Source organism: Carlito syrichta, unplaced genomic scaffold (assembly GCF_000164805.1).
Source record: "Carlito syrichta isolate Samal-C Ts95f unplaced genomic scaffold, Tarsius_syrichta-2.0.1 Scaffold303242, whole genome shotgun sequence".
NCBI lineage: Eukaryota > Metazoa > Chordata > Mammalia > Primates > Tarsiidae > Carlito > Carlito syrichta.
Window position 1 is genome coordinate 89,279 of NW_007247338.1, and position 27,247 is coordinate 116,525.

A 27,247-nucleotide genomic window follows, 5' to 3' on the forward strand; every position below is an offset into this window, starting at 1 on the left:
CTTTATGTTAGATGGAAACATAATAAAATTCTCTTTTTTAAAAAGCAATCTATTAATAGTGCTTTTTTTCTTCCAGAAAAAGTGCAGAAAGAATTTTTTTTTTTTTTGAGTTAGAGTCTCACTCTGTCACCCAGACTATAGTGCAGTGGCAGCTCTCAGCCACCGCAGCCTCGACCTGCTGGGCTCTGACGATCCTTCCGCCCCAGCCTTCCAAGTAGCCGGAATTACAGGCATGTGCTACCACACCCGGCTGATTTTTTGATTTATTGTAGAGATGAGGTCTCGCTGCCCAGGCAGGTCTCGAACCCGCGGGCTCAGGCAATCCACTCACCTCAGCCTCCCAAAGGTGCAGGATTACAGGCTGAGCCACCAAGCCCGGCTAGAAAGAAATTTTTAAATATCCTTTTGGACTTAAGAATATAAATTCACCATGCAGTCTTTGTACATCCTGGACCCGGCCAGGCAGTGACTAATTCAAGTGAAAAATTTTAATTTTTCACTGTCAAGTCTTGTTTACCTGATACAGATGTCTGGGTAATCCTCCTTGATGGAGAAAAAAATCTAATTATCTCCATTTGGTTTTAGAATGTCTTGTGGTCTAGATAATGGCAAGGCATTAACTTCAAATAAACAAATTAAATAGAGCCAGTCTGGAATAGTCTCATTCCACTCCACTTCCCTCCCTCAGGGTCCTTCTCTATTTTTTTCTCTCATTCTTTGCAGCTCCCAGCCCCACCCCGATTACCACAAGCCACAGTGACAGACATGAAGGTAAGATAAGTTTCCTTTCTAAATAATGTTCCCTCCCCTGACTTTTCTTTGCCTTATCCATTTCTCTAGCTCTCTTCTGGTTATTCAAGCATATACAGGAATATAAATGTTACTAGTTCCTTCAACTATAAAAACATTAGAAAATTAAAAACACTACAACTACATAACATTATTAATATAAAAAATATATTGCTTTAATTTTTTAAAAATTGCCAGAGAAGTTTGTTCTTCCATAAAGTGAAATCCAATACCTAGTATGGCTTAATCAATTGGCAGTTCCTTTTGAAAACCATCCTTTTAATGAGAAATCTGTTCAAAAGCATCTTAATACCAGATCTGTCTACCGCCATACCACCCTGAATGTGCCCAGTCTTGTCTTAATAGCAGATCAAAGGTAATATAATAATAGTGATTCACATTCTTATCTGAATGGTAGTTTTTAAAAAAAATATAATAACTATAGGATCTAAGAAAATGTACAACAGAGTCTCAGTGTGGCACTGAAGACAAAAATTAGCTTTTTGGCACTTGTCTTGTAATGAACTGAAGGTTTATGTCTCTCCCACATTCATATATTGAAGCCTAATTCCCAGGGTGATGGTATTTGGAGGTGGGGACTTTGGGAGACAATTACATCTTGAGGATAAAGCCCTTATGATAGGATTAGTGCCCTTATAAGTGGAGACATAAGAGGGATGATTTTGTTCTCCCCTCAACCCATGTAAGCAAGAAGGCAGGTGGCTGTCTGCAAATCAAGAAGTGAGTCCTCACCAAGAGTCTGACCATGCTGGCACCCTGATCTTGGATTTCCAGCCACCAGAACTGTAGGACATTTGTTGTATAAGCCACCTAGTTTATGTTATTTTTGTCATAGCAGCTCACACTAGGATACGCCTTTGATAGTTTAAAAAAAGAAAAAAGACAGTCTTCTTGAAAAGCAGTATGATAAATCTCTAGAAGCCACTAAATAATGTCTTTTGTCAGTTGTCCCCAAGGAAATTATATTATTGTTTCATGAAAAGTCAAAATAGAAGAAAAGAAAAAAAATTTCTTAAAGGAACAGGAAATCTTTGATTGTCTTCACAATAAATAACAAACCAAATTCTTCTAAGAAGAACAAAGAGTTAAAATTTACCTTTCTTTCTTAATCATTGCCAAATACTTGGTATTTCTCAAGCATTCCTTCACAGAAGACATTCTCTTGCCAGATAACTCTGCAAGATATGCCAGAAGAGAAACATCTGCTTTCCACATTTGGGACCACTTCAGCAGGTTTTGCAAGAGAAACCTCAATCTGAGGTCAAACCCTTGTAAAAACAGTCTCTGGCACAGTTCATGTGGCTGCAACATGGAACAAATTGAGAGAAAACAAAATTGAACCGACTGGAAGATGTGGCCTCAAATAAGATGTCAATTTTCCACAAGCCAAATCCTGCCAAAAAGAAACCAGGTCAGTCATGGAAGCTCACACCTGTAATCCCAGCAGTTGGGGAGGCTGAGGTGGGAGGATTGCTTGAGGCCAGGAGTTTGAGAACAGCCTGGACAACATAACAAGACCCCATCTCTACAAAAAAAAAAAATAGCCAGGTGTTGTGGCCTGTGATCCCAACTACTCAGAAGGCTGAGGAGAATCACCTGAGCACAGGAGGTCAAGTGTGTAGTGAGCTGTGATCATGCCACTTCAAGCCAACCTCAGTGACAGAATGAGATACCAACTCAAACACCACCACCACAAACAACAACAACAAATATCAGGAACAATGTCAGTAGCTGAAAATAACCCACAAATATTCCACTTTGCTCTTCTACGATTGACAGGTCTATGAAGAGAAGAGTGATTTCTGCACCGCATGACAACGTAAACTCTTTCCAACTCAGTCTGAAAAATAAAACAAACAACTTCTGCAAATATTTATCAAGCACTGTATTCGTTTGCTAATACCACAGACTGGACAGCTTAAATCATAGAAATTCATTTTCTCACGGTTCTGCAGGCTAGAAGTCTGAGCTCAAGCTCGGTTTCTTCTGAGGTCTCTCTCCTTGGCTGGTAGATGGCAGTTTTCTCCCTGTGTCTTTATGTGATTTTCCTTCTGTGTACATCCGTCCTAATTTCTAATTATAAGGACACCAGTCATATTGGATTAGTGTGCACTAAGTGGCCTCATTTTAACCAAATCACTTATCTCCAAATTCAGTCATATTCTGAGGTTCCGGGAGATAAAGACCTCAACCTATGAATCTGAGGAGGACACAACTGAGTCCACAACAAATACATTCGAGGTACTGGTACTACGTACAAACTAGCAGGCTTAATTGGTTCATTTTTCTACAGAAACACTAATCTGAAAAGAAATGAACCATTTTTGCCTCAGGAGGTGACAAATGGAACTCAAACTGATTCACATTCAAAAGAGGGAGCTGTCTGTTGTGATGAGATCTTCCATAGGAAGCTGACCCAGAGGATACTGGTGGTCACACACACATGCATACTGGTGTGGGCCTCCAAGCTGGCCATCATGAGCTCTACATCCTGGCCAGTCCATTCCTCAGTGATGTGACCACGTTTCTGTTGGTTCTTCTTTCAGATACAGTCCCAGAGACTCATTCTGCTAGGCAAGTTCAGTCCATTTGTTTGCTGCCTCTGAGAGTCCCAATTTATGACAAGGTTTTCTGAAAGTATGGATAATTTGGTTGGTGATAAGAAAACTACATCGCAGGGGGTGGGAGAAAAAAAAAAAAAACTACATCGACTTCAAAAAATAACCTGTAAAATGTTATGTCAGGTTTTGCCTCTCTCTTTACAATAAAATGAAAGTGCCAAGAATGTAGCCCTAGTTTAGGGAATACAAGACACCCTATGAATGAAAAATGGGTTCTCGCGGGGTGCAGAGGCTCAAGCCTGTAATCCCAGCACTTTGGAAGGCTGAGGTGAAAGGATTGCCTGGGTCCAGGGGTTCAAGACCAGCCTGGGCAACTTGGCGAGACCTCATCTCTACAATAAATCAAAAAACAAGCCGGGTGTGGTAGCGTGCGCTTGTAGTTCCAGCTATTTGGAAGACTGAGGTGGAAGGATTGCCTAAGCCCAGCAGGTCAAGTGATGGCCATGAGCATGCTACTGCACTCCAGTCTGGGTGACAGAGTGAGACTTCAACTCAAAAAACAAACAGAAAAATGGGTTCTCTTCTAATTTGTAACTCAGCAGGGGCATAATTGGTTTTACTTCTTCATAGTTTTCTATTCTCTCTGAAAATCTAAGAAGCTAAATGCTCTTGGCTCTCAATCAAGTCCTTTCTGTCTCTAGGCACCATTCAATATTCATAGTTTTGGTTGTTTTTTTTTTAATCAGGCAACTATCATTTCATGTCCTCTTGGTCTATTACTGTACATTTGAATTATGTATAAAGGATACATGAATATAATTTTTTTCCTTTGATGAAGGATATCAGGATATCATGGTGTCTTTAAGTGCTAGGACACTGAGGTTAACGCTACTCAGGAAAGAGTGGGTTGACTGTCAGTCAGCCTTACAGAGTTCATCTGTCCTTAGCTATGGTGGCCGTAGACTAATGTCCCCATGCACGGGGCATGCCAAGCTCCTGAAGTCTGAAACCAGAACTTTCCGAGGCTGTAAGCTGCCATATAACAGGAATAAGTCACTGATCTGCCCATAATAGATTCTTCAAACAGAACGAATACAAACTGAATCAGAAATCTGGGTGGCATGATACCACACTGAGGAATAGAAAAGTGGGGAGGAATATTAACCCATCCAAGTATGGGAATACCACCACTTAAAATGCAGAAATCACTGAACTAAACACTGGGTGCTAGTACATGCAAATATTGTTTAGGCAACTCAGATATGATGTCAGGAAGAATGCAAAGTCTGGAAAAGCTATGACTGGTGTATAAGACACTAGGGAGAGAGAAGATTAGATAGGATTCATTTGGCCCCGCCAGGAAAAAAATCCTTAAGACCCAGGGAGAGGTGGCTGGAGAAGGAAACTTAAAAGTTGAAAAGAAAAGAGAAGAAAGCTAGACTACAATAAGGTAAGACCCTAAAGAAGGAGAAGGGAGACTAAGGCTGGCTGTGGTGGCTCACGCCTATAATCCCAGCATTTTGAGAGAAGCTGAGGCAGGAGGATTTCTTGAGCCCAGGAGTTCAAGACCAGCCCAAGTAACATAACAAGCCCTCACCTCTTTAAAAAAAAAAAAAAAAATATATATATATATATGTATATAATATATGTATGGAGATATATATTTTATATATTATATATGTATGGAGATATATGTATAAATATATATTAAATAGTATATATATTATATATATATATATATATATTAGCCTGTTCCTGTAGTCCCAGCTACTTTGGAGGCTGAGGTGAAAGGATCACCTGAGTCCAAGAGGTTGAGGTTACCAATTGTGTACTCCAGCTTGGGTGACGGAGAGCCTGACTCAAAAAACAAAAAAAAGTGGCGGGGGGGGAGCTAAGAGCAATCAGAAGGTTCTCGGTCAAGGAAGGGGCAGTCAGTTCAGGATTTCACGAGTGCCTGGGAGCAATTTGTGACAAGGTTAAGGTTTTACCTGTTGAACCAGTCTTCAGTGTCCTGAAGAATATTTACATATTCCAGAGAACTCAACAATACTACTTCCATTCTTCCCTCCTCGTAGTTGCAGTTATATTTCCCCCTACATTGTTTCCATCTTCAGGTTTTTCCTACCTATTCAACTTGCTAACAGAGTATCCAAGTCTCCTATTCCTTCTATTTCATCTGTATCTTTTGACCCATGAAACTGCTTTCATTGTCTAGGTACCAGTCACAAATGCTGTTCCAAGCCTTGGTCATAAATTTGCCTTCATGTCACTCTGTCAATTTCAAACTTATTTGATTCCCATTCTCTGTGAATTAACCTATGTATGGGGACCTGTAATGAAAAGTATTCTAAATTATTATTTAACTTATTCTTTTTGGCTGTGAATTGTCAGCTACCTCTATGCCTCATCTTTTCTTCATCACCCTGTTGATTTTCCCAACAACGCACTTTATACTTTTATCTTATTTTATTCTTCTCTCAATCTTCTCTTCTTTTAGTCTTCTAAATCAAGCTAATGAATTGTCTGCTATCCCAGGCCTTCTACATCTGATCCCCAAGTAGAAGCCTGTTGTTCTGGTAGCCCACGCTATGATTCACTGCAGACATGTCTCACCAAGTGGGGGATTTCAAGACACTGAAAACAAAGAATGAGCTCTACCAACGGCAGCCATATTTCCTACACATGGCAGCTGCTCACCTTCTACCCCAGAGAAAAGCTGCAGAAACAGATGGTGTGCCTTGGAGACTATAAGTACTCAAAATTTCTTGCATGTGATTACATTTTATGTTGAGTAAAAATAATACAGAAAAACATCTAAAGGTTTAGAATGCATGCAGAGATTTCTATAAGTACCAGACCTGTTGTTGCAGCACAATTTATTATCTGGTCATAGTATTTGGGTATATTAATAGGCATAATTTAACACCATGTAACCTCTCATGACACGGAGCAACCCAAAAAAGAAAACTTCAAAATGTGCAAGAGCAATAAATATCAAACTTTCTGATCTAAAATGTATAAATATAAAATATCAGTCTTTTCTGGAAACATCTTAAGAAAATCCGGCGGCCACATGTCCATGGGCAGGTGTCTGATGTTGATGGTGCTTGGATTTGGAACATATCACCTCAGATCCAAAACAATTATTTTCATGTCTTTTACCAACACATGTTCGCATATCTAGGAAAGAAAAAATTGGTTTTACATCACAATGTTTAACATATGATTTTCTTTAGGGAGGGCGTATAGATTTTCTCATTTAAAATTGTTTCTAATTTTAAAACTATTTCCAATCAGAACAAATATAACCACATTTATTCATTTTTAATAAGAAAATATTTAGAGGTTGCCAAGTAACTTTCATTTTAAATAAATTCTAACTTCAAAGTAAAGTTTCTCTGATGTTACAACCACAGAACCTCCAAGCAAAGTTAGAAGAAAAAAAGATGTAATCAAATAACGTTTCTTTTGAACCACACAAAGCTAATTAAGAAGTTTTCATTGAATTGTTATGGAAACATGAATTTGGTCATATCAAGCAGAAAGAACTCATGTGATATTTAATAAATTTTTCTAATAATTGTTTACTTATTTGGACTCTGAAGAATACTTTATCACACAAATACAAGTACAAGGTAACTTTGTACATCATCAACCCTGTTATGGAGATATTAACATTTCCTTGTAAATAAAATAATATTAAAAAGAGCCAGGCATGGTGGCTCATCCCTATAATCTCAGCACTTTGGGAGGCTGAGGCAAAAGGGTTGCTTGAGCTCAAGAGTTCGAGACCAGCCCAGGCAACATAACGAGACCTCATCTCTACAAAAAATAAAAAAATTAGTTGGGTGTGGTGGCACACACCTATAGCCCCAACTACTTTGGAGGCTGAGGTGGGAAAATCCCCTAAGCCCAGGAGGTCAGGCCATAGTGAGCTGTGATCATGCCTGGGCAACAGAGTGAGACCCTCAATTCAGAAAATTAATAATAATAATATTAATAAGAAATCAGAAAAAGGTACAAAGGTTGATTGATGTTCCGAGATGAACTAAGCAGTATAGTATTTTATCTCATTATTTCTTTCCTGCAAACTAAGCAGTATAGTATTTTATCTCATATTAGATGGGTACTATTTCTTTCCTTAAAAAGAAGGTGGCAGGGGCAGTGAAAAATAAATAATCTGCACAAATAAGTAATGTGATATACTCACACTGAACAGCCTGGGCTCATTGGTGTGTGGATGAAAGTCCTTTTTTTTACAAGCAGAAACCTCAATCATGCCAGCATTGGTGAGCCTGAAGATGCCAGTGCTGCATTTCAGGGTGAAAAAAAGGTATAGATATTAAGGGTTGTTTGGGCTTTCCAGATGTTTCATTTGAATGGCACAAGCACACATATTCCTCAAATAGAATGAAGAAACCACATATTAGAAGTTCCAGTGATTTTTTTTTTTCAGCCAATCTTTCAATGACTAGAGGAGGGAAACCAGGAAAAGGCAGTGCTACCTTTAAGAGCCTGTAGTGGCTGGGCACAGTGGCTCAAGCCTGTAATCCCAGGACTTTGGGAGGCCGAAGTGAGAGCATTGCCTGAGCCCACGGGTTCAAGACCAGCCTGGGCAACTTGGCGAGGCTTCATCTCTACTCAGAAGGCTGAGGCGGAAGGATCGCCTGAGTCCAGCAGGTTGACGCTGGGGTGGCCATGAGCATGCCACTGCACTCTAGCCTGGGCAACGGAGTGAGACTTCAACTCAAAAAAAAAAAGAGCCTGTAGCACCTTAATGGAGACACAACAGCTGAACTGTTGTGAGATCTCAGAGAAAAGTCGAGGTCCCATGGAAGGAAATCACAAGTGGCAGATATTTCTCACTCTTCTAATAATGTTAATACCGTTTATAGCAATAGCAATCAGCAATATGTATTGAGTGCCTGCAGTGGTGCCAGGCATGGTCATTGGCCCCATAAAGTTCACTGCAAAAATCACTGGCACAAGGCGGATTGGAAAATAGGAGAAAAGGCATACCAACTTTATTTAATGCATATACACAGGACCCAACTTCCCAATGAGTTACAGACACTTAAATACCATTCTGATGTTGCAGAAAAAATGGGGGCTTGGATTCTGGTAAAACAGGTTATGGAATGGGGAAATAGAAGAATTCTGTTGAGGGACAACACATGATTGGGAGAATGTACTCATGTGGGGAACAAAAAAGGACGTGTGCTCTCCTAGGACGTTGAGTGAACCCAGAGACAGGCATTACGTTGTGAAATGGTTAGGCCTGGTCTGACTACACCCTTCTTCTCCTTTCCTGTGATAGGCAATGAGATAACAGGGAAGAGAAGGAAAAGCCATTGTTCTCCTGGGTGGGTGCATGACACCTTTATGAAGACAGGAAAAGTCTCTTCCGAGGCCTGTTCATTCTTAAGAGTTTTTAACTCAAAATGCTTATTATACCAGTGAGCCATATTTTGAGGTGAATTTCCCTGAACTCTCCCACACTTTGGATGGACTATTAATCTAATTTCATCTTCACATCAATCCGTGATGGACAGATATTTGGGGTGACAAAGCTGAGGTCCACAGTGGTCAGGTTTCATGCTCAACAATCTACTTGATGTTGGAGCTGAGATTCCAATATAAGTTTGTCTGATTCCTATGCTTGTACTTACTCTACAATAATCATTGTCTCCCAAAGCTGGTAAGGTGTTATAGATAATTAAGCTAAGGCTGGAACATTTCTTATGACAGAACATAATACAGTATCACTAAAATCTCTAAAGGCAGACTGGGATAACATCCTTCTTAAATGTGATCCACTTCAAGGTAACACTATCTGAGGAAAGAAAACCACTCATTTTACCACTGAAAGGACATAAAAAGCAAAAGACTGCAGAGGTCTATGGAAGCCACTGCCATCTGTCATTTGTTCCCAAGAGAGTCATGGGCTTGCCTATCCTGGTGCCTGGAAACACATGAACCTAGCAGCTCCAGACCAACCTCTATTTGGGCTCCCCTCAGTCTTTGCACTCACTCTTTATGCTTTGGTGAACAAACGATGGCAATTGCCTCAGGCAACATAAGCTGGTAAGAGCAGTGAGTATGAAGATCCACACTGGATAAGAATGCTGTTTGGGTGGGATGTGTCTGTAAGAAGAAAAGAAGACAGCCTTAGCAGGGAAGCTGGGTCTTAGACCACTCTAAGAGGAAATTCTATTTATTTACTTCTCTCTTTTTTACCATCCTTAATCAAATAAGGTTTTAAAAAAAGGTTTTGCCAACAAAGTACTTCTCCCTTCCTGAGCTCCTATTATTTGCTTCTTTGGAATAGTATGACTTAGAGAAAAGGCTCCCAGGTGTGTAAGTGCACTTTCTTCTGGTTGGGAGTGAAAGAGCTGGACAATCATTTGCCAGAAGCATTAAATAGAGACTCATATAATTACCACAACTCATCTATGAAATGCTTGTTTCAGTATCTCAGTTTTAGAGACAAGGAAACTTGGGGATGTCATGTGACCTGCCTGTAGTCTACAGGGGTAAAGAGCAGAGCTGTGCTTGGAAACCCTGAACCAGAGATAATTTACAGACAAAACCATAAACTTTAAAAAACAGTTTTCACTAAATATATCACGTGTTGCTGTGAATCTTTTTGTGAATTGTCATTTCCTATACAAGGGGGACCCAAAAAAACCCGGAATTTATTTATAAAAAATTGTGTATTTATTCTTACATATTTAAACTTCAGTTACTTCCAAAGTACTCTCCATTTGATGCGATACACCTACCGAGACACTTTTTCCACTGCTCAAAACAGTTTTTGAACTTGTCGATTTTTATGCCTTTTAGTGCTTCTGCTGTTTTTTTGTTTCATCTCTTCCACCTTAGCAAAACGTTTCCCTCTGACGACTTTTTTCATCCGAAGAAGCAAAAAAACAGTTGCTCAGGGCTGGGTTGGGTGAATAGGGAGGGTGTGGCCTGGAGGTCATGGTGTTTTTGGACAAAAGCTGCTAAGCATTCAGCACAATATGGGCAGATACACTATCATGGTGAAAGAGTCAGTCACCTGTTGGCCACAACTAGGTACATTTCTTCTACAACCCAGTCTCTCACAACAACACTAGCTGATACACTGATGCCAGTGGTTCCTAGAACACTTAACTAACGAGGGAAGCCTACACTTCAAGGGGCCCACCCTCTAAAAGATAATTCTGGTTTTTTGGGGGTCCACCCTGGTAAATGGGAGAACAGGAGTCGCCATATTGTTGGAGGCATCTGGGACTCCTCTGCACAAACAGCAGCTAAAAACTCATGTGATGAGAAAGAAGAGAAGATTCTACATTAAAAGAAATCTTCCGAGTTTCTGGCTACATACAACTTTGTGTTTATACAAAACAAATCAGAGGTTCATATTGGAATATGAATGATGCATGCATACATAGTGATTTAAAATGTATATTAAAGCCTAATTCTCCTTGAAAAAGGAATGTGATCATTTTAGTCATGAAATAAAGATCGGGGCACACATTGTCAGGGAGTGACCTCCATTACTCATTGGCTGTATGACACTGAGGTTACTTAACTTCCTCTTGCTCATTTTATCATTTGTGAAATAGAGATAAGAACCATTTTCTTCATAGGATTTTTATGAAGATTAAATGGGACAGTTTGTGTAAAAGTCTTATAAGAGTGCTTAGCACATAGAAAGGAATCAAAGTTATTAGCTGTTGTTATTGCTGTTGTTTTCACTATTATTACTATTACTATTACTATTGGGTTGTGGACTCACTCTGTCACCCAGGCTGAATGTGGTGGCATGGTCATGGGTCACTGCAGCCTTGAACTCCTAGACTCAAGCAATCCCTCCCTCCTCAGTCTCCTGAGTAGCTGTGAATACAGGTGTGCATCACCAAGCCCAGCTAAATTTTTTATTCTTTGTAGAGACTAGGTCTCACTATGTTGCCTCGGCTTATTGGTGTTATTTTAATGTTGTCATTGTTAACTAAAGAGCATAGGCCATAGTAATTAGCTAAATTCCTTAACACAAAACTCTGTTCTACTGAGGAAATGCAAAATTTTAAAACTTTTTTTCTGTTGTATTTCATAAAATGTAAGTAAAATTAGCTAGTTTTTTAAATAGAAAGACACATGTTCTGCAAGAAAGATACAACTTTTGGTCTAAAAAGACTTACATCAACAGAGGAATGAAAATTATCCTAACAAATGCACATTTTGGCAGGGGGTATGAGTGGGAGTGTCTGACAGCCCGCTCTTCGATAGAGAATACCTTCTCTTAGTAAAACAGTAAAATAGAGTCTTCAGTGTCTGCATGAGAATGGTAAGAAGTGTTCAAAGGAACTCTGGTGCTGTGGAGGCAGCAAGCAGGTTCCAGATAAACCACTCTGCCTGTCAATTAATTTCCAGACTGAATGCACATCACATGACTTTTGGAGTCCTTTATATCTGCCAAGAGTAATCACGTTTATTTCAAAGAGGGCAGCCTTCTCATGGGAGAACTCCGCTTCCATTCCCTCACTCTATGGAAATGACAATGATGATAACGATAACAGCAGATGCCATCTATTGCAGCTAAATAAACTAACAAATCGCCATGAGTTATATTACTGAATCCTCACAACAAGAAGACAAGTGCTATTATTATCCTTATTTTACTAATGAGAAAACAGGTCAGCAGGGCAGTAATCAACTTGCTGATGCTCATACAGCTAGGCTGAGCCAAAAAGACTAAATTCAAATCCAGGTCTGTCTGGTTTCCATTCAGATCTTCTTCTCTATGACTAGCTATTTATATGTAGGGGAAAAAATCAGCTCTAGAATTTGTGGCTATGATTATGCTCAATAAAAACCAGCACAAAAAAAGTCATTACAATCACTGAGGTTTGGAAATGTAACATTTTTGTATCATCATCAAACCACAACAACTTGACATGGTGAAATAAATTGAACTAACCATCCTAGAATTATGCCAAATGTATTATTTTAACGACGTAATTTCATAATTACAAGCATTAAATACACAGAAAGTCATAAAGAAAAAAATTGTGTTTCTAATTTGGGAAATGCTTAGTAAGATAAACGAACATTGACTTGTGTGTGTATAATTTAATAAATTGTCATTCTTTTTTTTTTTTTAAGGTTTTCAGACAAAGTTTATTAGAGAAAGAAGAGAAAAAGGAAGCTTCATGGCAGAAAGACCTGCCATGGGCAAGTTTTTCAAAGAAGAACATCTGCCAACTGTCATTCTTAATGTTACAATTTCTTTGCTACAATTTGTTTTGCTTTAAAAATGCATTCTTGTTACAGAAATCACATTAAGCTAAATAACGCCTTTAAAATATAGCAATTTCCAAGCCAACAGTAATGCATATTACTCACTGTTAAGTAAACAGACAAATGCAAAGTTTTGCACATTGTTCATTATAAATAATGCTGTACATCTGAGAGGCAGTTTATATTTTTCAAATAGCCTTCACACCTGGTATCTTGTTTCCTGCTCATACACATTCAGTAAGGAGAGAAGGCCTTCATTAGCCTCACTTAGTCAGTGAAGAAACCTGGAAACAAGGAGGCTGGGTAGGAGTCCTGACTGAAAGCACACAGCAGTTTACAGGTGGAGCTGGGACTGAAGTCTCCTGTACCTTCCTCAATTATATAACACCAAATGCTTGGCAAATGAGAGAGAGAGAGAGAGAGGGAGAGAGCCTCTACCCAGTGCTTCTTTATAAAGCAAATAAAGTGTCAGGCACGTTAGCTCATGCCTGTAATCTCAGTACTTTGTGAAGCTGAGGCGGGCGGATTACTTGAACCTAGGAGTTCGAGACCAGCCTGGGCAACATAGCCAGACCTCGTCACTACAAAAACTAAACAAACTAGCTGAGCAGTGGTGCAGACCTGTAGTCCCAGCTACACAAGAGGCTGAGGCAGAAGGATCACCTGAGCCCAAAAGGTCAAGGCTGCGGTAAGCTGTGATTGTGCCATTGCACTCCAGCCTGGGTAACAGAGTGAGACTCTGACTCAAAAAATAAAATAAAATATGGCAAGTAAAATATAAAATGATCACTTATTCTTCAGGGGTTCTCAGCAATCCCCACATTAAATCCTGAAAATCTTCTGGTCAACATCCATCCCAGGGGGTCACTTGTCCTGACCTGCTATAGTTTGAATGATGGCATTCCCACCAATAGTCAGGTTGCAACTTAATCCCCAGTACAACACTATTAAGAGGCATGGCCTTTATGTGTTAAGTCATGAGGGCTCCATCGTCATGAATGGTATTAGTACACTTGTGAAAGGGCTCAAGGTTAGCAGTGCTCTTGCCTTTCTGTGTTCATCACAAGAAAACACTGCAGCAAGGTGTCACCTTGGAAACAGAGAGCACCCCTCATCAGACACCAGTGCTGGTGACTTGATCTTGGACTCTCCAACCTACAGAACTGTAAGAAATCATTTTCTGTTCTTTATAAATTATCCAGTCTCAGGTATTTTATTATAGCAGCAAGAACAGGTTAAGATGTTACTCTAGGCTCTGCTGTGTGAGACTGAGTGGGAAAAAAAAATGACCCCCAGATAGATTAAACTATGGATAGAAAGAGTAGCATGTCATTACCAATGATAACAGTTAAAAGGTTCTGAGGTCCTGGAAAAGAATGTGCTAAGAAATTCACTGACATTATTTCATTTAACACGCAAGTTCATAGAAAGTCAATTATTATAATCCTCATGTTGTGGATGATGAAACTGATGTTCAGATTGCTTTAAATAACTTGCCAATGTTCCTAAAGTGGATTCTTAGCAGAGCTAAGCTCATGTCTACTTTATCTGTAAATCCTTTCCTGCTCCTATGATGGCCTAGTGGATGTTGCAATCCAGTTTTTTTTTTTTTTTTTTTTTAGGCTCTAGCACCTTGCCCTACTCCATGATTGTGTATACAGTGGTGCTGACACCCTTGGTGTATAGGAAGGGTGTGGGAGAGTGTATGGACCCTCTTTGATATATACAAGCATCTGTTTAAAAGAAACATTTTTCAGAAATTTTCTTAAAACAATCTAGTTTTCGCCCATAGCAAAGGAAAGAGAACATTAACAACTGTCTAGTTAAAATCAGTTAACAATCTGGTTAGGCCTTCCTTTGACTATAAAATCATCAAACATGTTACCTAATTATCAAATGTTACTCTCTTTCTCTCTCTCTTTTGATATCCCTCTCTAGTTCCAGATTTGACAGATTTAGACACAGTCTAACATATAAAAAGATGCTTTCATATACTGACCTTTAAAAAAAATTTCTGCTACTTTTTCCTCTTTGTTTGAGATTCACTGCTTAAATGATGTCACCTTTATTACACTTGAAAAATTAAAAGTAAGAAGCTACTGCATTTAAATTAATTGTTTTAGGAGGAAACAGGACACCATACAAAAGTAAACTGAAACCCAAACGTACATGGATCCATCCCAGAGTCAGGAGATCGTGTTGATCCTGAACACTGAATAATTCTTCTACATTCTCCACGTCACAATAGTCTGGCCCTGCAGACTGCTTTGGCACGATTACATGGGTAATAGTAAATTCATTATGCGTCTAAAAAACAATTAGCAAAAAAGAATAACAAGCATCCAGAAGGGGAAAAAAAAACCTGAACAGGAAGTACAGTGTTTTGCTACACTATACCTACAACACTAGAGAGTACCCCTATCTCTGGCATGATCATTCCTGTACTTGGACACACACCATATCACAGTTAAAAAGCAAAGTCCCTTCTTTTTGTATTCTTTGAAATTCGGTATGTATTTTTCGCTTATGGAGCATCTGAATTCGAATGCTAAATTTACATCAGAAATCATTGCTCTGCAATTATATTTCATAAAATTTACAGTGAAAAGGTAGAATCACATAACCAAGTTGTTCCAAACATGTTTAAAAGTTGTCTGGTCATTAAATCAAGTATCAATTTAAAAATTTTAATTAGAACTAAAAAGAAAAGTTTAAAAAAATCAGTTTCTACTCATAACCCAAGTTTACTCATGAACAAACATCAAAATGGAGATCATTTTACAAAACTCCCAGCCAGTACTCCTCAAAACTGTCAAGGTTACCAAAGATAAGGAAAGTCTGAGATGCTGACAGGCAACTGTATGTAATGTGGTGTCCTAGATGGGATCCCAGAACCAGAAAAGGACATTTGAGGAAAAACAAAGGAAATATGAATAATGTCTGGAGGTTAGTTAATAGTACTGTACTGATGTTAACATTTATGTTTTGACAAGTATACTAAGATTATATAAGATGTCAATAGTAAAGAAAGTGGGGTGAAGGGTATATGTGAGCTCTCTTTACTATCCAAAAGTTTGAAAGCCAGTTGTTGAGAGCTTGAAACCCATTTGCACAACAGAAAGCATATCATAAGTAGGAATTAGCGGTCCAGGCTGGTTCATGGAAGTTTAGTTAATAAATAATGTCTTGGCCAGGTGCAGTGGTTCAAGCCTATAATCCCAGCACTTTGGGAGGCCGAGGTGAGAGGACTGCTTGAGCCTGAGGGTTTGAGACCAGTCCGCGCAACTTGGCGAGACCTTGTCTCCACAATAAATAAAAAATTAGCCAGGTGTGGTAGCGCACACCTGTAGTTCCAGCTATTTGGAAGGCTGAGGTAGAAGGAATGCCTGAGCCCAGCAGGCTGAGGCTGCGGTGGCCGTGAGCATGCCACTGCACTTCAGCCTGGGTGACGGAGTGAGACTCCAACTCAAAAAAATAATAAATAAATAATGTCTTAATCTATTATATATAAAAGGGAAAAAATCAGAACAAAGAAAGGGCAAGTTTATTTGAAGAGAAAGACACTAGTTTAGATAATTTTGTGTTACCAGAAGGGCATTTCTTAGGATGGTTGAGTTGCTGGTTTGTTTTTATTTTACTAATTAAATTTAATGTCACTTCAAGATTTAAGACTTTCTTCTGTCATTGGGAGGACTCACTAGGATCTTCCATAATAAAGAGAATGTTTGGGATTTGCGAAGAATACGTTCTCCTTTGCAAAGAAAAACAAATTACCCCCTTGGGTGAAAGATAAGAGTTGAAAGGAAGACGGTTGTGAAGCGTGATCTTTGTGCTCTGAAAAGTCCTCTTCTTCCAGGCTGGGTAGGCCTTCCTATTCCTCCACAGCACCAGACTCTCTCTAGCCTCAGGGCCTTCCTGTAAACTGCATACTATTCCTTTGCTAAGACTGTGAACCTTAGGAACTTCTGTTTAACTAAATAATAATATATTGCATTCAATACACATTCAATACACAACAGAAAATCCTGCCCCCATAATCCCACCCCCTGGTTTAAGTATGCTCAGACCTAGTTCAAACCTGACTTCTCAGGGAAGTCCTTTTCTATCTCCCAGAATGAGGTCAGGTTTCCCATGTGTACATTCCCATGATACCCTGCACTGGCATACACAGCATTCAGCCCCACTTGGAAGTAGTCATCTGTCTGGGTCTTTACAGCATCATGTAAGTAAGCATCATGCAGTGGGGATTGTGGTTATTGCAGGCTACTGAATGCCAATACCTAGCACAGGGCATGGCACGTATAGGTACTCAGCAAATGTTTGTCTGATGAAGAAGTGAATGAATAATAAATGAATGAATGAACGAGTGAATAAGCCAAACTAAATACAACATAGGGTGTGGGGAGGAAGCATCAATAACACACTGTCCTCCGAAGGGCAATGGAGATGGCCACAAATGAATGGTCATCTCCTCTGCTTGTTACCAATGGCCTCCAGAAATGCTGACGGGGAGGAGATACAGCAGGAGAATGTGAATGAATAAAACTTATTATTCAGTTAAACAGAAGTTCCTAAACTAAATGTCAAGGATTGAAAATGTGCCTGGACCTAAAAATATAAACTGGTACCCCAAACAGACTACAAAAGGACATGTCCAAAGAAACATTATTCATCTTTGCTGCAAAAAGAAAATTGAATGCATCTTCTCTCCGTCATCTCCTTCCATTTTGACAGTCTTTAATCATATACTTCTGATAACATCTTCCATAATTAAATATGACCCATGCTTACAGACTTTAATTACTGCCTCCTTAAACTAAAGAAAACAATAATATAAACCTAGTTTTACTCTACACGTATCTGAAAAAGGATGGCAAGAGGATACTGCCACATGCAAAGTTACTGATATGAATTAGGTGAAGCTAACAATTGTAATGGAAATTTGATTTAGCAAACTAGATGGATTGGGTAATTTGTCGGGTTTTTGTTGTTGTTGTTGTTGTTTAGTAGGCATCTCACTCTGTCACCCAGGCTGAATGCAGTGGCACACTCATGGTCATCACCACCTCGACCTGCTGGGCTCAGGCGATCCTTCCACTTCAGCCTTCCAAGTAGCTGGAACTACAAGCATGCACCACCATGCCCAGCTAATTTTTTTGATTTATGGTAGAAATGAGGTCTTGCCATGTTGCCCAGGCTGGTCTTGAACCCATGAGCTCAGGCAATTTTCTTGCCTCAACCTCCCAAATTGCTGGAATTACAGGTGTGAGTCACTGAGCCTGGCTAGGATTTGGGAATTTGAAGACCTATAGTCTATACCATTTTTCTAATCAAAGATTTAATTGATGGTTTGATTGATTCTTTAAGGCAAGCTTTTATAGTATCTCCAACATTTTATAATATACTTTCTAGAAGGCTCATTCTATTAAAAATAACAGTAGTTTTTTGAAATTAATCTATGTAAAATTAATTTTATAATATTTATAACTCTTAGCATGCTTTTGTTCTGTTCTGCTTATCACAAGAAATCTAGTACTAATCAAAGTATCCGGTCCAGAGAGACATGCAAAAAGACCATACCAGTTTTCCACAGAGTATTCCACACGTTTCTATTCCTCTCACTGTGTTTGACTCTGCCAGTTGCAGAAATTTGTGGCAAAGATCTTTTGATAGAACTACACATCGCAGTCCTTCAACTATTAAATCTAAGAAACAAAAAAACAGGAGAGCAGACTAAAAAACAAATCTTATATCCCATCTTTCAAAATTGTTTTTGGCAAACAATTGCATTAAATATAAGTTTCAAAATTTAAATTATCAGGTACTCTACTGTCCATATTTCATTTAAAAACTCTTAAAAGTAAGCATTAACTAAAAGAAAAGTAAAATTACATTTATATATAAATTATCTATATAAATAAATATACATACATACCTAAACATATACAAATGTTATAGATTTACATACATAAATATAAATAGATATACTCGTATAATTATAAATATAAAAGCGGGGAGGCGCAGGCACTTTTACACATTTGGGTCCTGGATCAACTATTTACATGCATGTTATATACAATTAATCTATGTAAAGTTAATTTGGCATAAAGCAAACATACTGTTAAATGCATAGGCTGCATAGAATGCACCTCATGTTTTCCAAAACATAGAAGAAATATTCTTTATTGTGTTTACCCATATTACTTATATTTTTATGAAAGTTGGTGATCAGTAAGTAAAAGCATAACATTTCTGGAAATAATTAGCAGCAAAATAACATACAATGGTTGCCTATCATAACTCATTTAAAATAAGTGGGCACACAAATTGTATGTGACATTGTCTGCCAGGAAGAATTATCTATTTGATTCTGGAAGCTTGCCAGCACTTATCTAGCCACACCAGGCAGCACTAATTATCGCAGAAACACATGATCCATACAGAGGGCAACCTTTTACATGTGTGAGTTTCTCTCAGTCTGGAGATAATGATAAATGTACTGAGCATAAACATTTTACTGCTGAGCAAAAATCTGGATAAACAATTTTCTCAACATCTATCCTTTCTAGTATAAGTGGTTGCCTTTAAGATGTGACTCTTAAACTACATGGAAGAAAAAAAATACTTGGAATTCTTCTCATTTAAAGTCTCTGTTCAATGACAAAATACATTCCCATTTATTATAGAGCCTCATCTCTATCAGGGGGCAAATCATATTTCCTGATTTTAAGGTTATATAAAGTGTGAGTGTGTGTATGTGTGTGTGTGTGTGTGTGTGTGTGTGTGTGTGTGTGTGTGTGTGTGTCTACAGAGGGTGCCAAAAATGTATACAGCTTTTAAGAAATGAAAAAACTATATTAGACTTGTAATACTCAATATATACCAATAAAAAAGATGAGTACAAGTCATGCTTGACTTCTGCAATTACAAGAGGTACTCAAAGTGGTTACCATCAGCGGTCAGACACTTCTGATTACGGCGAACTAAAAGCAATACATAGATAACATCGCTGAAAATGTGTATACATATTTTTGGCACCCCAGTGTGTTTGTGAATGTATTTATATATGCATATGTATATAAGATATATATGTTTGTATATATTATGTATTTTTTTAATATACGATACGTAGTACTTCAGAGAGTACTGAACAGTTAATTCTGTGACTCTCACCATATAATGCAGGGGTTCCACCATACTGGAGAAGGAAGTGAAGAGAGCCCTCACAGATGCAACATAAACATGGTTCCCTAAGAGGAGCCTCGGTGTCTTGTAGGGCGTTTCACTTACCCTGAACAGCACTTAGAGTGGCAGCTGGCGTTAAGGCTCTGTTTACTGGAGGAGAGTGGCTAGCGTAATTGGTTGCATCGCTTTTATTAGGTTGATCTGCAAATACATTCAGCAAAGAATTGTTCTGGTGTGTGGAAAAGCAGGACAAAGCACTCCCATCAATCTGCTCCGACAGCGCTGAGGTCTCCTGACTTCGCATCTGGCCTCGGGCTAATTCTTGCTTCTTGAGTTGATCTTCGAAAAACAGAAACTGCTCTGACTCCAGCTGCTGCTGGCGCATCTGGGCAATCCGCTTCCTTTCTGCTTCTATCAGTCTCTGATGCTCCAGTTTTTTGAGAATTTCGGCTTTATATTTGTTCTTAAAAAAATGTAGTCGTCAGAAGAAAAGGTTAGATTCTAACACAAAAATATCGAACAGGGGTTAGACACTTTCAATCTTCTAGCAGACAGAGAAAAAGTCAGACACTGCATACGCCCAAAGGGACACTCAGGGAAATACACAGCACCACGGCAAAAGCCCCTTGATATGATTAAGACAGCAGTTCTGAATCCACTCACATTTTACCAGAGACAGGCCATGACAATCAGATTCCCTCCACTCCCTTGTACTTTTAAATATTGGAAAATAAAAGTCAGGCTTGTCTGCTCACCCAGACTGATCACACCATGTGGAACAAAATATCTCACCCCTAGGCTGTATTTCCAATGTAGTAGCCACCAACCACATGTGGTTATTTAAACTTAAATTAATAAAAATGAAATGCAATTAGAAATCTTGTTCCTCAGATACACTGGTCACACTGAAGTGTCCAATAGCCACAAGTGGCTTCGTGGCTACTGGAGAACGCCAAACAACATTTCTTTCTTTTCCTTTTTTTTTTTTTTTGAGCTGGAATCTCACTCCATTGCCCAGGCTGGAGTGCAGTGGCACACTCATGGCCACCCCAGTGTCAACTTGCTGGGTTTAGGTGATCCTTCTGCCTCAGCCTTCTAAGTAGCCAGAACTACAGGCATGCACTACCATACCCAGCTAATTTTTGGTATATTGTAGAGATGAGGTCTTACCATGTTGCTCAGGCTGTTCTCAAACCCATGGGCTCAGGCAATCCCCTTACCTGGGCCTCCCAAAGTGCTGGGATTACAGACTGGAGCCACCGCGCCCGGCCCAACAACATTTCTATCATCACAGGCAGTTCTGTTGGACTGTACTGCTCTAGAACCTTCTGCATTGGTCTCTAGAACTTATGCTCTGCTGACCTTCCTGAAGAAGGGGGAATCACTAGAAAAGTGACTCTCAAAATACGTCCCAACCATCTTCATCAGAACTAACCAGGAATCTTTTAAAAATGAGGAGTCCCAAGCTTCCCAGTCTCCATAAAATACCCAGGTATTATTAGGTCTGAGAATGTGAAATTCTAATAGGCTCCTCAAATAATCTAGATGAAAACTAAATTTGGGGAGTTATTATAAGGTGGGGGGACACAGTTTACAGCAGCACTTCCATGAGTTACCCCAGGTCTTGTTGCAATTGCAAATCCTGATTCAGCAGGTCTGGAGTGGGGCTTGAGAATCTGCATTTCCTTTTTTTTTTCCTTTGAGTTGGAGTCTTACTCTCACCCAGGCCGGAGTGCAGTGGCACGATCACCGCCACCACAGCCTCGACCTGCTGGGCTCAGGTGATCCTTTCACTTCAGCCACCACACCCGGATAATTTATTTTTCGATTTATTGTAGAAACGAGGTCTCACCATGTTGCTCAGGCTGGTCTTGAACCCCTGAGCTCAGGCAATCCTCTCGTCTCCGCCTCCCAAAGTGATGGAATTACAGGCATGAGCCACCTCGACCAGCAAGATTCTGCATTTCTAACAAGCTTCCAAGTGACACTGGTGTTGCCCATAGCAAGGGGCTTACAAGCACGTCTGTTCATCTCTCCTAGGCTCAGTGCCACCACCCTACCCCTACAGAGATTTCTGCATGGATTGTGAAGTGGTTGTTAAATTGTTCCAGAACAGGAACAGCTGTCGAGATTCTTTCTCCCAGGGAGATACTGAAGGAAAAGATCATAAGGTCATACTCGTTGCTGAGTGTGGAAGGGAGACGTGAACTGGGCTTTTCTCTCCCTTACTGTTGCCCTGTTTTAGCCTCCAAGATCATTTTTCCCTTCCTGATTTCACATTAAATTATTACTATCCACACTTGAGGGAAACGTCAAAATTCGACATCCCCTTTACCACTTAGTTAAAACACCTCACTCAAACAATCATTCCAGCTATGACCACAGTCAAGAAACTCAGTTGTTGTTTTCAGAGCTGATGAGGTTGAACTGAAGTGAGAGTCAGTCAATGTGGCAACCTCCAGAGAAAATCAAACAAACAAACAAGGCAAAATGTATACTAATGCTATAAAAATTAAGAATTCATGTGTTGAACTTGAATCTCCCATAAACTGACTGGTCAATTTCTTTTTCCAATAGTTTTACATTTCCCAGACATCATTACCATGTCCAATAGTTTTACATCTACCAGATATCATTACCATGTTCACTATTAACAATCCAGATGCCACCATCTTTTGGTGATACGATTACATTTCACTCATATGGTTAGCTGTTACACTATTACAATGTAATACTAATATTTAAGAATCAAATTCACATTTTCAAGGCCTACATAAGTAGCTATACACTGTTCTCCCGACCTCCTACTGTCTGTTCATCTGGCAGAGTGCGGCCATCTGGCTCAAGGTTACACTGACAAGAGTTGGTCAAAAAGTTCTACTTAAATCAGTAGGAAATCTATTTTAAAATGCACTGCTTTGTTAGATGTTTTAGGGAAACAAATACCACATCTTTGGTGCAAGTGCTTAACCTGGACATCAACATAAAACTTTTATTGGTTTCACATCACTGCATCTTTAATTTTTAATTTAAATGCACATGACATTTGAAAAACTCATCACATAGAAATGAAATGTCAAAAAATATTTGCACAGAAAACAGTCATGAAATAAATGTACCAATTGGACTTACTTTGCTTTGCAAATATTCTTGGTATTCTACGTTATATTTCTTTAAAAGGTCCTTTTTCAATTCATCTGTCCTTGGGAATGCAATCTCCTTCAGTTTCTTTCAAAAATATATATACATATCGATTAGTGGGATTTTAATATACTCTTTCAGATCATCAGCTGAGAAAGATAAACAGCTGGTATGTGTATTAGAAATCAAGTCATGAGTAACCAAAAACGATGGCAGTAAAATAAATCTCTCTTTTTTTTAGGAGTCCAAAATATAACTTTCCAGCACAGAAGGAAAAAATACTACCTCTTTTGTAAGGGCTTTATTGACTCCACTGGTTAGATATGCATTTGGGGTTGGGCGTGGTGCCTCATGCCTATAATCCCAGCGCTTTGGGAGGCTGAAGTAGGAGGATTATTGGAGCCTAGGAGTTTGAGATCAGCCTGAGCAACATAGCAAGATCTCATCTCTATTTTTCAAAGACATGCATTTAGTTTAGCAGGTATCTCATTTTTAAAGTAATTAATTGCACATTCCACAGCACATAAATCACGTAGCATAAGAGTTAAAAAAAGGTAAGTAGGGATTCCTAGACATGCCAGGCTATAAAAAAAATTTTCCACAAAAATACAGATCTCCAGACCTAATTCTAAGATTACTGGATTAATATCTCCAGAGAAAGGGTCTGGGAATCTGGATCTCAAACAATTTACCCAGGGATTCTTAATGGCAGAAAAATCTGAGAAATCTGACACAGTCCAACTACCACTTTCCTTTTTAAAGATGGGGAAACAAAGGCCTAGAGAGATTGAAAAGTTTGTCTAGTACCAAACAACTAGCTAGTGGCCCAGTTAGGACTAGGACCCAAGTTTTCTGACTTTAACCAGGATCTTCCACGAAAAATTCTGTTCTCCCAGTCTATTGTCTTCCATTTGTTTATTCATTCATCTATCAATTTATTCACCAAGAACAAACAAGGGAAATGTCTATACTTTTGGAAAATTTTCCTCCTATAAATAAAAATAAGAACAATCCTAAATTATAGTATAAGAGTCACCTTGGCAGACGGAGTTTTGGTTTCCATACAGAACCCTCTGAGGTTGAATAAATAAGAGAATTGAGCAAAAATGCTACATAAAGACAAGGTAATGAATGGTACTTCAGGTAAGGAAGTTTAGAAACTAAAAATATGAAGATGATCATTTGTCAAAATTGGGTTCCACTTCCAGGCAACCACAGGCTTGAAAGGCTGGGTAGAGGAGTCTTCATTTCATTATATGGTGAAATATTTTTCAAAAGTTATTTAAAATTTCATGCTGTGATTGGCTTTGTATACATTGCTTTATCTTCCTTCATATGAGAAAAACACAAACTAAGACAAATAAATGGGAAACATTTTAAATGTTTATTTAAAAAGATATGCTCTCAGCTAGAGATATTTGAAATTATAGATACAGCAAGCTGATGAACCGCAACAATTTTATTTCCTTGATAGTATTTTACCCCCCCTACAACACTTTATTATTTGTAAGCCCAGTAATATAAGAGGTAAATAGTTACATCTTTGTGACTGCCTTAATAATCAACACTGATTTTCAAATAGTTACTGGGTTCAGGGTTATATAGAATAATCAAAACCAGTTAAATGACTGTCTCAAGTAAGTTCAGAGAAACATATAACCATTCTCTCAATATCTGGAAGAAATTATTTAAAAACACCTTCTTCACACCCATAAAATGACTTTTTCTTTGTTTCTTTTTCTCCAGCATCAGTTAGACACCCCACACTGGCTCAGTAATGATCATTTAATGTCTAAGTAGACATCGAAACATTGTGACTAATGGAATGAATTTCTTGTGCTCAAACTCTCAAGAGGAAGAGAAAAAAGAGGAAAGGGAGGTGGTGAATCAATAATGGATAATTATGGAACATTTGATCCCACAGTGGAGAATCATCCCCACAATACCTTAATAATGTCCTGCTTTTCAGGTGCTGCACATTTCTGGTAATCTCGATGACTAGGAAGCTTTTCTACAAACAAGCTGGAAAAAAGAGAAAACATGTTCTTAGGGTTCAAGAACAGCAAAAACCAAAAAATGGTTTCTAATATGATAATGAGCATTTTTTTGAAAAGTGAAATATTTAATAACTTGTTATTTAACCAATAGTCTTTTCATCTGCCTTTTCACTAAAGATTGACATTGGGTATTATTTGGGCATTAACAGTATTTAAGTGCAACAAATCAAGCACTGAAGCTAACAAGGTTAAGGTCAGGGCACTCTAAATAGACCAAGTCACTTTGGTCTTTCTCAGATACTGGGTCCTGAACCCCACTAGAGCACCAACTTACTTATGTGCACTGTTAGCAACAGAGAAGACAATTAAAAACATAAAAAGAGTTTAGGAAGAATGATGTAAGTCCCTTCTCACCCTTGAAAAACTCTCAAACAACCACTGATGAATCAGAAGTGACATCGTGTATATAAGAAAAATTCTAAACTGAAAATTCATGACTAAGTGAAATGATAATAATCCCTATAATTCCTATGAATTAGAGGTGCTAATTAGGAGTTAATTATTTTTCACCACCTTTTTGAGGAACAAGAGACAGCAGAAGTGAAGGGAAATCCCTACAACAAACCAGGTGCATTGCTTCCGCGTAACATGAAGATACCTGTTTCCACAAAAGCAGGGAATTCTCTATTTTATTCAGATGATAAATGCTCAATAAATATTTGAAAAACACACAAATGCCCTTCCTTAATAGATCATAGTAGGCTGTACAGGGTATTAAAATGTTAACTCTTATACTTTACTAATTCTGTTGTTTACACATCACACACATATATTCATCATTTCATTTTACCTGATGACAAGGCTATAGGGTAGACAGGAATGGTGGCTTAACTCCCATTACTCAAATGAGAAAATTAAGGTTTAAAGAGGCTACATAAAGATTGTTAGCTACCAAAGGCTTTATGAATAGAATAAAATCACAGATGTTTAGAGCTGAAGGGACCGCAGATATTTTCCTTCATAAGCCTTTCATTTGTAGATGATCAATTAAGGCCCAGGGAAAATAAGTGAATTACGAATTATCCCACCACTAATGGCACAAGAGAATTCCAGTATCCTGATTATGCAGTGATTCAAAGGATGTATCTAATGGCCTTTCTCCTTCACCACACTTAGGATTCCATAGGGGCAGGTGTAAAACCAGAGCAGGAGTTGAAAACAAAATATCATCAACTGGTAACTTACAGTTCAGAAACAAAGATTTGTAGAAGATGCTGACTATCAATGGTGGGGGATAACCTCCAGTTTCATATTTATTGTTTGACTTTCTAAAATCAAGTACTTTTTCCCAGATGGGGTGAAGGCTGTGGACCATTCTCTAAATTTCCAAATTAAGTAACTTAAATAAAATGCAGATTTCAATTCGTATACTATGTAAACTGCTTTTAGTTTTGTCTTTGGTAGAATCCTAGAATGCAGTTTTTTAAATATTTTGTCTTTTTGATTTCTTAAATGTTCTCAGGGTAAGTCTCCAATTAAACTAGTAAAATTATAAGTGAAGTAAGTCAGGCATATAGAAACAATGCTGCATGACCTCACTTATATGTGGAAGGAATCGAAAAATGTCCAATTCATAGAAGCAGAAATTAGAATGGTGGTTACCAGGGGCTGAGGGGGTAGGGATAGTGGGTAGGCGATGTTGCTGGTCAAGGAATAGGAAATTTCAGTAAGAGAGGAGGAATACGTTTAAAAGAATCAGTGAACAACATGGTGATGATAGTTAATAATAATGTACTATTACTTCAAAATGAGTTTAAATGTTCTCACTACAAAACAAAAATATTGATAGTAGTGGACATGTTAATTAGTTTGATTTGGTCATTCAGCAATGTATCCATACATATATCAAAACATAATATTGCACACCACGAGTATATACCATTTTTATTTTTAAGTTAAAAATAAAACTAAATAATAAAAATAAACCAGTAGGCCAGGTTCGGTGGCTCAGCCTGTAATACCAGCACTTTGGGAGGACAAGGTGAGTGGATTACTTGAGCTCGCAGGTTCGAGACCAGCCCGGCAACTTGATGAGACCCTGTCTCTACAATAAATTAAAATTTTACCTGGGCATGGTAGCATGCGCCTGTAGTTCCGGCTACTTGGAAAGGGAGGCAGAAGGATCACGGGAGCCCAGCAGGTCGACAATGGGGTGGCTGTGAGTGTGCCACTGCACTCCAGCCTGGGTGACAGAGTGAGACTCCAATT

The 27,247-nt window shown here is 38.6% G+C and overlaps 1 protein-coding gene across 2 annotated transcripts in view; it reads right to left on the reverse strand.

The window, feature by feature from the left end:
* Positions 1-6,221: 6,221 nt before the first annotated feature.
* The window catches only part of STAMBPL1 (STAM binding protein like 1), a 33,816-nt gene continuing 12,790 nt past the window's right edge, over positions 6,222-27,247 (reverse strand). For both annotated transcript variants that reach the window (XM_021712411.1, XM_008058183.1), the window contains 8 exons: positions 24,929-25,004; positions 22,974-23,069; positions 19,947-20,304; positions 18,237-18,361; positions 14,826-14,963; positions 9,403-9,515; positions 7,582-7,681; positions 6,222-6,551 (listed from right to left, as the gene is read on the reverse strand). In XM_021712411.1, the coding sequence (XP_021568086.1) occupies positions 6,495-6,551; positions 7,582-7,681; positions 9,403-9,515; positions 14,826-14,963; positions 18,237-18,361; positions 19,947-20,304; positions 22,974-23,069; positions 24,929-25,004 (1,063 nt within the window). In that variant the 3' untranslated portion in view covers positions 6,222-6,494. The remainder of the gene's footprint in view (positions 6,552-7,581; positions 7,682-9,402; positions 9,516-14,825; positions 14,964-18,236; positions 18,362-19,946; positions 20,305-22,973; positions 23,070-24,928; positions 25,005-27,247) is intronic.